This window comes from Chanos chanos, chromosome 10 (assembly GCF_902362185.1).
Source record: "Chanos chanos chromosome 10, fChaCha1.1, whole genome shotgun sequence".
Taxonomy (NCBI): domain Eukaryota; kingdom Metazoa; phylum Chordata; class Actinopteri; order Gonorynchiformes; family Chanidae; genus Chanos; species Chanos chanos.
The window spans coordinates 22,943,680-22,955,674 of NC_044504.1; the positions used below are offsets into that span (position 1 = coordinate 22,943,680).

Here is an 11,995-nt window from a genome sequence, read left to right on the forward strand (position 1 = left end):
CGTTGAGCTTCATGTCCTCACAATGTCAGGTTCTCGCAAAATATCCTCATACACACATTTCCATAAAAATGATGCAGTATGCAATATACAGTGTGTAGTCTGCAATGATTCCAGTTTATTGCATTGGCAGAGGTTGAAGATGCAATCTACTCTCTCTCTCTCTCTCTCTCTCTCTCTCTCTCTCTCTCTCTCTCTCTCTCTCTCTCTCTCTCTCCATCCTATACTCTCTCACTCTGTAAAGGGTCTTGGAATGTCTTGAGGAGAGGCATTGTGTGGTGTAAATGCCAAGTACTTATTGCAAACCCAGTGCCACACTGTGAATACTAAGCTCTGAGTTCGCCTGTGTTTCTAGGTGCAGGGGGGAATCTTATTGGCTCTGAGTGGAATGGGAGATTTGCGTGATGTCTAGGCACTAATGGGAAAGCAGCGTGTGCCATCTCAGATGTCCGTCCATATTTTTAGGTTGAGAGAGAGCGTCAGAGTGAAGTTCTCCTTGCTTCTCCAAGCATGACAAACATTGTGACTCCCACCCACTTTCAGACACACACACACACATACACATACACACAACAGCAGCATATACTTGCTCAGGCATTCAAGTGGACACAGTCACAATGACAGATAAAAAAACTGCCATGGACACACCAATCGTTTCAGCAATGATTTCAGTATGCACATTCTCTCTCCCTCGCGCTCTCTCTCTCTCTCTCTCTCTCTCTCTCTCTCTCTCTCTCTCTCTCTCTCTCTCTCCTTCTGCCCCCCCACTCCCATTCTACATCCTGCTGCTTGTATGTACAATGTTGTGAAAAATTAAGTACACATCATGAATTTTCTGACAAAAGGATTTAATTATCATGTCTACATTACTGATAGATAAAGCTGATCTAATTAAAAGAAAAAAGAAACATTGAGAAATCACATTTTAAACTTATACTATTTAAATCACAGATATCCAAAAATTTGGTGCACCACTCCCTTTATCATCACGTCAAATGCCTAAAATTGGAATGAGGTGGAATCACCAAAACAGGTGCAGATGATTAGAGCATCATTAGAGAGTAACTGGGGCTGCACTGTCTTATATAAACATCAGAAAGTCGTGGTCTGCTTTGGTCTGAGCAGTTGGGTTGTGTGGCTACATCACGGACAAGATCAAAAGAGCTCTCTGAGGCCCTCGAAGAAAGATCATTGATGTCTATGAGTCTTGGAAGGGTTTTATAGCCATTTGCAAGCAATTTGTAGTCAATCCCTCCGCTGTCTAAAAGATCATGTACAAATGGAGAACATTTCAAACCACTGGCAGTCTATCCAAGCTATATATGACAAAGGTAGAGCTGTTTGGCCACAATGCCAGACTTCATGTTTGGCAAAAACAAAGATTGCTTTTGCCCAGAAGAATCTCATACCAACTGTAAAGCAGGGATGGTGGAAGCATTATAGTTTGAGGCTGCTTTTCTTTCTCATCGCCTGGCCAGCTAGCCATCACAGAGTTGACCATGAACTCTACATTGTACAAGAGGGCACTTGAGAATGTAATTCCATCTGACAAAAAGCTGAAGCTGAATTGTAAGTGGACCTTGCAACAGGACGGTGACTCAGAACAGTCAAGCAAACCCCCAAAAGAATAACTTATTAAGAAGAAATGGAGGGTTAATGAATGGCCAAGTAAAGCCCAGATCTTAACATCATAGTAATGGTGTGCAGGGACTTGGATAGAGCAGTATGTGCAGGAAAGCCCTCAAACGTCACATAGTTGATGGAGTTCTGAAAGGAGGAGTGAGCAAAAATTCCTCAAATTCAACTGAATTTTTTGTTGAATAAATGATTCAACCTATCACCTTTATCTATCAGTACTGTTCAAAAATACACACCTTTTCATGGAGCTGTATTTTCTTTTTTTACAGCACAGTAGAGTCATGATCCATTACTTACGCACTAGCCCTCTTGTTGTGCATTCTCATTTTTTTAAACATTGTATACTAGTAACTCTCGTCATGATGTTCACAGTGTGCCAGTCACACTTGTTTACTTATTCACAGATATAAGACACTTTTTTTCTTTACTTCATAACTCCATAAAAAGCTCCTTTCGATCTCCCCCTCTGTCATACTTTGCTTACTCTTTGAATATTTCAGCATGCAGAAACCTGCTGCTGTTGGCAAAGTAGATGACTCTTTGAAGCAGTTTTTGACTGTTGCCTGTGTGCACCCCATGCTTGTCAAGTTACCAAAGATATGATTAGACTTTTTCCAGTTTGACAGTGGTCTGAATTCAGTTCTTCAAAAGTCATTTAAAATTATTACATTCCTCTTCATCATTCTCCCTCCCTCTCTCTCTCATGCGCACACACACTTCATCTAAGTTGTGCTCATGGCTATGTCAGTTCTGCTCATAGCTGATTTAATACTGATTTAGAGAGTAGATATGAACTGAAATACATATGGCACGAGTGGGAACATATAATTATTTTTACCTTTCAAGATGGAGTTCCTTACTGTAACAGGGAGAGAGGTTAATTAGGCTTCGCAGACCAGCTTCAGGCACTGTCTATGAACCACCCTCTCCCTCTAACTAATCTGGTCCAGTATTGCTGGATGAGCTGGATCCCCAGTCACTTTTTACAGCTTTAGGCTTCTTCTTCCCAGATGTAAAGAAAAAAAAACCCTCTTTGATACTGCTTTAGTAGCAGGGCTGAGTTTAAACTTTAAACCATCAAATGAAACATCACCATCTGGTTCTACTATCATCATATTTGACCTTCTGTGTTTGAAGTATATAATGGTTAACCATCAAAGATATAGTGGTCATGTGTATCATCTCTAATCCACAAATACAAACCTTTGTGAAATACTCAAAACCATTCACCTTGACCATGAATACTACAGAATCTGGGTTACATGTGTTAGACTATATGTGAAGCTCATATCCCCTGATATGTCCTGTTAAAGCAGACTTAATATTTGGTTTTGTAAGATTTGATATACTCATGGCAAATATTCAGTCCTAGTATATTGTTTATCACATTATATATTTGACACAAATGAATCAATATACCAGTGTGTCAGTTCTTTCATTGTCTGTGTTAAATTAACACACTGAATCAAGATTATTAGTGAAGACTACATTTTCATATAAGCAATGAGTTACAAAGAAACAAAAGTAGAAGTAATTTACAATCATTGTCTGTCTGTCTGTCTGTCTCTCTCTCTCTCTCTCTCTCTTTCACACACACACACACACACACTCGCACACTCACACACACACACACCCTGCCATGGCAACAATGTAATGTTGCCAGATTTCCTATCCTGACTTTTTCAGTATAGAATGCGATGCTATTATAACAGACCCCGGCTCTCTCATGCCTTTAGCCTGATAAATATGTTACTATGATAATCCCATGTTGACCTTTCTACATGATGGTATGGGAAAAGATTTGTATGTATATATATAGGATATATATATATATTTCTGTTTTCATATTTAATGCATTTTAGCGTGCTGAATCATTATCAATGATGTGAGTCTATTTAATTCAAATACAGACTAATTAAAACTGACTACAGATCTTTTCAGAGAGTGCAGTATGAACAAAGCTCATTTTCTGAACTGAGTCAAATAAATTTTGTAGAGCATTGTTTTTATGATAAACTCGACCTAATCATTTTGTAGGCCAGGATATGGATATTTGGTGAATGCTTTATCTGTTGGCCCAGAGAAATATAATGAGAGTAGTTGCTAGTAAAACAAAATGTAAAACTTTGGTGCATTTATTTATTTATATTCTTTGATTTATTTATCTGAGTTTTTCAGCAATACTGCTTTTGACAAGCATACATCTGACACAGTACTTTGCTCCATTGAGGACTGGACACTCACTGATGAAAACTGTGTAGAATGAAATAAGCACAACATCTGAGGATGAGAGAAAAGCCCAGCTGCAAATGGTGTCTGGAAACTCGCTGGTGCTGAAATGCAAACATTTGTTAACTTCTGATTTGCATTTTACATACAGTGTTATTATAGACAACTATAGTATGTGGTCTATGCACCAGTGGCATACTGTCAGGGCAAGCACTGCTTGCCTAACGTTCCATGCGAGAATAAATGTCAAAAGGTATATCTCTTAAGAGTAATAATTTTCTACGTATATGTACAATACACAAGCTACTACTGTCTATTTTAATACATTTCTCCCACCACCCACTCACCGCCCTCTTGTGGCGTTTCTGCCCTGTTTCGCTGTGCTTTTCTGCCGAGAATAAGCTGTGCTTGCCCACAGCTCGTTAAACTCAATGGCAAGTCTGTTCAGCTGACGTCATGTAGAAAAAAGTAGGTGAAGGCAAGCTGTTTTAAAATCACTCGCCCTGTCCTGACATCAGTTTTTGCATTAAAAGTTTGAAAAACACACTTGCGCTTACATATTACGACTGTTCGATGACACTATGGGTTAACTAGCCGACTAGCATGCTACTTTTAACGACGTTTCCACTGAACTCTACAGTTGACCTTAGACAGCTAACATCAGAAACAAACGTTCTTGAAACTGCTTGCTCTGTTCCGAGATCAGTTATGTTTTTGTGTCCTACAGCGTTGGGTGGTAAAACAATTGAAACGGTCCACTGGTAGAGACTGTCATCCACTAGACAATTTAATAGCCTTTTTACCAGACTGAACACAGCTAATATGTGCAGAAAGTAAAGTCCAGGGTCTGCATCTACATCAAATGGCAAGCATTTTGAAGATTACCACAAAAAATGTGTATTGAGTGTGGAAGGTTTCCTGTAATATATTGCTTGCCTAAGTGAAAAACCTACCGCACGCCACTGATATGTACCATATATGTAGTAGTATGAATTTTACACCACACCTTGTGAAACATATCACAAAGACTTACCTTTTTAATCCTGCACAAGTCAGAGGGTTTTTTGCCACCAGTTACAAAATATTTAAGTATTTCAAACACTTTCATTTTACAGAGTAGGCCTGGACAGTGCAACACCATTCAGAATCTATTTTGACTTCTCTGACACCCTTAATAGGATGAATATGCCAAAGTAAACATTACAGTGTTTATACATTCTTGCTTACACACACACATAAACACAATGTAATACACAATAGATTAATACTGCAAGCAGGTCGGCTGTGGTAATTTAATAAATGGATTTGATTAGGCTCATCCACTTATCAGGTATATTATTATCTAAATGTAATTTTGTAGAGACAGATATTCTTTGCTGCTGTACTAGCTGGAATTCTTATGTGCATGCGCACATGGAGACACACACAATATGTGAGAGAGAGAGCATTTTCAGCGTGGCCTTGTGGCAGTTGACAGATCTTTTTGTTGATTAAAGTTTTTTTTTTGTTTTTTTTTGTTTTTTGTTTTTTTTAGGCTTTGAATCATTAATAAACATGATTCAGAGGAGTCATAGAGATAAGTCACAGATAACATGAGGCTGATGTGATGAATCCGTTTAAAGGACAAGATGCCCGTCAACAAAGCAGTTAGTGCCTGTGTAGCTACCCCATCCTCCATCCCATTCTCCTCTGTCTGTCTGCCCATCTGTTGTAGTTGGTGGTCTATGTTGTGTTCTCCCAGTAATGTTTTTTAGAAGCTGTCAAAAAAGATAATATGCTCTCTTAGTAATGTGGTAAAAAAAAAAAAATATTTGTCATTGACCGAAGGTAGAAAACCAATCATTAATTTATTCTTGAATTGAATCCTCTGTGACTGTCCCAACCTGGGTGAGGAGAGGTCTCTCACAATTACCATCTCCGCTTGTACTTAATTAGCATTGCTAATGGTCCACCTGAATCATATGAATATTCATGAGTCACATTACTGCCTAAAAGAAGTCTTTAGGAGAAGGAAAGGCTAGACTCGTCATCATCTTTATAGTCTAGTGAATATAAATTGATAGTGATGTTGCCCATGCAGTTATTTCTTGGCAGCCTATAATTTCTGATGACTGTATTAAAGGCATTAGGGTCACAGCTGTGAGAAACTTGTAATTTAAATGAGTGCAGATTGTGTACAAATACAGTCAGTGTACAGCAATGATAGAGAAAAGTCATCTGCTGAGGTCAAGGGAATTTCTGGGTGGAAAAAATTGTATGTGGCTTCATGTAGAAGAAGAGACAGTAAAACCTTGCGACCCAACATCGTTTCAATGTAAAATAAAAATCTAAAATACAATTCTTTAAACAGAGACAGATGGTGTAAAAAATGAAGAGAATAAGACGATGAGAAAAAATGACCTGAGGAAGAGAGAGAAAAGATAAACATGGCGATGTAGACCATAAAAAACAAATAAACCATACAAGGGGTTCCTAGAGAGTTTCTTGTTGACCCTGTCTGACCCCTACCAAATCCAAGCGTTGTCCTAGTCCCCAGTAAGAATGCCCTGGAGACTGACCCTTCTGCTCTGTTCTATCGATCTTCCTCCAGTTCAGGCACAACCATCTCTCTCTCTCTCTCTCTCTCTCTCTCTCTCAAGGACCTGCATCAGTTTGAGAATAATATACTGTTGAAGTCTTGCCTCTGCCAGTGGTAATAAGCTGTCAATATGTTGTGGTAGTCCCCTAACATGATTCTGTTTGTTTTGCAGACAAGGGAAAATGTGTGTACAATACACATAGCAACTGTGTTTGTGAATCGAGCTACCAAAACTTACAAATGTGTACAGCCTTAGTATCATGACAGATTTAAAATTTCATGGTTGAATTTACAACCATGAATGCCATGCAAGTTCTGTCATGGAATCTAGCACATGTTTCAGTCATGAAGTCTCATCAATGTTTCACATTTTCTGCATCTTAGAACTCAGAGTATTCATCCGAAGGCTATGTCTTGATTGACTTCTGGTCATAAATTAAGCCTTCATTTACACTCTCCAGTTTTCCCCAGACTATCATTTGCTCTGTAATTTAGTCCAACTTGACAGTCAGGTTTTTCACTTTAAAATGACCTGGAAAAAAAAAAATACTAGTCACCTTGTACTTGCATTTTAATAATCTCAAAACATCATTTCTTAATGAAACACATGTTCATAAATTTTTGATAAGGTACAGATGAAAGCCATCTGTTGTTCTACAAGACTTTCTAATATGAGCTGTTAATGCAAGGTTGTATTTTCATGAAACTGAGGTATTTGTCTTGACACGTTCTTGGTCATACCCATGCTTCTCACTTTTGGCCAGTATGCCAAAAGCCATGATTTTCAAAATAAATAAAAAAATAAATATCATTACATCTCTGCCTGCTGCTATTGGAGACAATATGATAGATATAATTTGGTAAGAAAACAAGACTAAAAGCATGTTGTTTATTTCTCTGTTTCATTTCCCAGGAAAAAAAGTAATATCTGTTTGCATCTGTAATGGAGATTATGGATAGGTTGATGATATGTTACCTTTTGGCTGTAGGAGGTGAGTGACACAGAGATTATGGAGCTGGTCCACAGTGCTATAGGTCGCATGACTGTGATCAGACAGATCTTTCCGCTGTGGAGAGACACCAACATCCGCTGTATGAGGAACAACCACCGAATCTCTTCCCTCCTCTGTGACCCACAGGAGGGTTATCTACAGTCTCTAGAGGTCAGTTCCAAAATAACATGATCTTAAATTTTAACGTCATACCCATTATATTTCAAATATTATAGCACAGAATTACCACTGCAAGTAGACATAATATTTATGTGGACTTTTTGCTGTGAAATGTAAAGAATGTGTAACTTTTTTTAATAATATATTGAAGTAACCTCATGATCACTACTTTAAATGAAATTTGGTCATTGCAAAAGCTGATGCATTTTTTCAAATATGAATGTAACATTCATACTTCAGCAGTCACCAGTCTCTGGAGATTAATGTACACTATAGTCTTTTATTTATTTATTTTTTTTCATTTGAATGGTAAGATCTGTTAAAAGTCTAATAATGTTGTGAGCAGGAAGAAGAGCTGAATATCTTCAGCTTTGTTGCCATACCACTGTAATCCTCTTTCTTGGTTAAAAGGTACAAACAGGAATGGTCAAAATAGTGTAACAGCAACTTTTGAAAGCTTGTTTGTCAGAATTGTTTGGATATCTAAATGCATGAGTGGCCACATAAATATCCCTTTTTGTGTTCAGAATGCCTCTTAATTCATCATCACAATCTTGTTTAGTGGTGATTCATCGTATGGATCTTCAGTCCTAACACAAAATCAGTACCCTGCAGCAGTTCTTAAGAGTGCTGCAAAACTTATATCCTCTGGGTGCAGGTCCTCGAAGTAATTTCTTTAAAAACTAATTTATCTGTACGTATTTGGGTTAACCTCCCAATCAGCCACTACTGACGGCTGTGGAATTCGAGTATGAAACCTTTCAAGCCAGTTCATTCTTTTGACAACTCAGGTAATGAGGAAGTGAATCGCAGAGTTATGATGCAGCTAAACTTAGGAAGACTGTGGAGATGGTACTCTGCAGTAAAAATGATAACCTTTTATTCAGAGGCTAATAAGACAGTTTCAGGTAATAGGCTCCAAAAGACCTCCAAATAACACTGCAGTTCTGTCTGACTTTTTTGTTGTTGTTGTTGTTTAAGGGTTTGTTTGTTTTTTTGGTGTTTTCCCGGACACCTTTAAGAATCAGCTATGTGAGCTATCTGTCAATGCCTATATTGTAATCCTATTCATGACATGTACATACATAAACATCTGGCTGGAGGCTTACACACAGATCTTATCAGACTTGTGCTGAGGCTTGTTAAATTGTGTCACAAATTAAAGGTCATTTGCTTAACACTGGGAGCTATGAACATGTTTTCAAGTCAAAGAGGGTAGTGTTTATTTCCTCACACTGTGTAATGAAACTACGCTTCACTGTCTCTTCTGTACGCTTATCATATCATATCATATCATATATTGTTATTGGTTATTGCAAAAGTGTTGCTACAAAATTCATTATTATCCTGCATTAAGTTCATTTTCAATTTACTTCTCTTCAAAGACAATATTGTCGGATTATGTTACTCGTAAACAGCTTGCACAGAGATGTTCTGTTCTCTAAAACAAAAATTTCAACACAGAGTTGTGTATTTATTGATTCAACATGCTTTTGTTCAATTTTAAAGATATTGTTACAACGCAGTTGCAATTACAAACTTTTATCTCAGTCGCTTTTCACAGAACTGCATTTGTTGTGCAACTAAAATCTTATAGAGGAGCTTGAATGTGATTTTTTTTTTCCTTTTGAAACAGATGGTTGAACCACGTGGCTTTTCTCTTGAGCTTAATCCTTTCAATAATTCATCAGTTAGAGGGTTAAATACATTCTGATACCAAAGCTCATTCACAAAGGGTAACAAAGCAGCAGGTCTAGTGTCTTAATATATTCATCAGTCATTTGGACAATACTGACTGGCATATTTAAGTTCTGTTTGGATCAAAGAACAGTCTATGATAAATCCGTGAGTCCTGTATGGTGACAGACTTAGAGTCAACTGTTCCATGGTAAATCCTTATGTCATAAAGCGTGTGACCAGCACACGCTTCCAGTTTAATTGAACACACTGAGTTATTTCTCTACATAAAAATGTTGTATCAAGGTTTTTGCCACCTGATTTTATCCTTAAAGCAACTTACATACAAATGACAGTTCATATAAAGCTGTTTACATTTTCAGAGGCAATAAATGCATTTTTAACTACAGCATTAATGCTTTTGAAAATGAGCTGATATGATGCTTCTAACAACATTTAGACGAGTTTCTTGAATTACAGCAGGAGTTATTTGTTAACTGCTGTACTTTTCACCTGCATCAGATCTCATTTTTGATATACATGATTTTTGCTGACCTGCACCTTCTGGGTGAGTGAGTACTCAACACGGTATCAGTTTATGATTTTATTACTTGATGTTTTGAAAAAGACACCGTTGCACTGATGAAGTCCTTAGATAAGCTCTTGCGATCAAATAAAGTTTTATTCCACTCACAGCCATTGCCTGTGTCGTCAAACACATTGTGCTCAAACAGTGGCTGTTGATCTCTCTGCCTGAACATGTGACTTTTGTTGAGGAAAAAGAGAATGAGAATTTCATGAAATAGACTGAATTTGGTTTAGCAGTGCAGCGCAAGCAATGTGAGTTAACAGTGCAGTTATCTGTTGGTTTGCGAGTTTTCAGAATCGTTTCTGGCACAGCCTTTTCGGCTCTCATGGCTTCCATGCAGTTAGGTGGTTCTGGCAGCGCCCTGAATGAAATGTGAACTGAGGCAGTATCAACGCTGCAGTAAACCAGCAATAGATCTGAGTCCCCTTTCAAATGGAGATATTCTTTCAGCACAAATAGTTTCTTTTTTTTGTATTTTTGTTTGTTTTTCACCTCTTGGTTCATATAAAAGAGAACTGTTTGTTTGTTTTTTTTCAAGAATATATGTTGAAACATCCCTTCTTTCTTTCTTTCTTTCTTTCTTTCTTTCTTTCTTTCTTTCTTTCTTTCTTTCTGTCTTTCTTTCTTTCTTTCACTGTCTGCCCATGAGTTTTTGTGTTAACCTGACATGTCCGGGGGCATCAAGTTTGCTCTGCAGTCCCTGTACTCTTGTCTCTTTGATTACAAGGCTTGTATCTTGTTGGTTTCCTCACGCCAGGTGTCTCTTGCTGTGACGGACTCACTCTTCAAAGTGGTGTCATGCAATGTCCCCCCACAGCATGGTTCTGCCCTCACACACAGTTTTAAAAGTGTTTTATATACTGCATGACTTTGTAAAGCAGTTGCTCATGGTGTGTGTGTGTGTGTGTGTGTGTGTGTGTGTGTGCTTATTTATCCTCAGGTGTCCAGTCTCTATCTGTACGACAGTGTCCTGATGTTGGCCAATGCCTTCTACAGAAAGTTGGAGGACAGAAAGTGGCACAGTATGGCCAGCCTTAACTGTATGAGAAAATCCACCAAGCCATGGAATGGAGGCTGGTCCATGCTGGACACCATACAGAAGGTCTGCCTGCTTGCTTGCTTTCTTTCTTTCTGTCTTTCTTTCTTTCTTTCTTTCTTTCTTTCTTTCTTTCTTTCTTCTCATATAATTTCTTTGGTGCCATGTAGGGTTCCTCTCATTTTTACATTTACATAGCCACACATCTTCTCTCTTCTCTTAGCCTGTTAAAAAATATTCCTGACTGTTGGACAAATATTTTTATATTTTGGCATCCGTTGTATATTAGCCACTAATATATAACTGGTACATCTCTGTGTCCAGTGATGCATGTATTAACTATTACTAATCCTTTATTAAGTCTGTTTTCATTATCTCACGGAATAGTTCTTTTAATATACAGAAATGTATTAGCTATATATTATCGGCTAACACATGATCGTTGTTGAATATTAGTGGTCAACACATGTTCCCCTTGCTAAAGTGTAATCCCAAATACCATCAAAATAGAACAGTAGATTCACTGGGAGTGTAGCCAGGAGCTGTGACATGGCCTGTCACCATTCATTGATATTGGAAAAGCCTTTTTTCATGTTTGTTTCATAGCCTGTTACCAACATTTGAAAAGCCAAATGGTGTTGTTTAGCAAGTATCAATGTTCATTCTAACATAACCCTGACATACTTAGTGTGCTCAGCTTAATGCATGTTATTTAACATTAATTTTTACCAACATTTCTAATTATCGAAACATGATCAGCATTTTTACAATAACAGGTATATTTCATGCCCATACAGCATAGGAATGGAATTGTTTTGTTTTGGTTATTTTTTAATGGCATTTGTGTAATTCCAAGAAGTCTTACATTTAACCCACAGCCTGTCACACTTAACCCTACCTAAGGTTTACAGTGTAACATCAGCTCCTCCATTAAGTGTGAAGGACTCATATCATAGAATCATAGTGATATAGTGTGAGAGTTGCAGAGACATGCATGTTGATTGTACAAAAAAATATTATTAATCTAGATCAGATAATCTCAAAATAATTAATTAAAACCTAACAAATGTTTTTTCCCA

General features: G+C 37.6%; 1 protein-coding gene across 2 annotated transcripts in view; it reads left to right on the top strand.

Moving 5' to 3' along the window:
• grid1a (glutamate receptor, ionotropic, delta 1a) overlaps positions 1-11,995 on the top strand; it is a 183,455-nt gene that overhangs the window by 144,344 nt on the left and 27,116 nt on the right. For both annotated transcript variants that reach the window (XM_030786758.1, XM_030786759.1), the window contains 2 exons: positions 7,432-7,605; positions 10,821-10,982. In XM_030786758.1, coding sequence (XP_030642618.1) covers positions 7,432-7,605; positions 10,821-10,982 — 336 coding nt within the window. The remainder of the gene's footprint in view (positions 1-7,431; positions 7,606-10,820; positions 10,983-11,995) is intronic.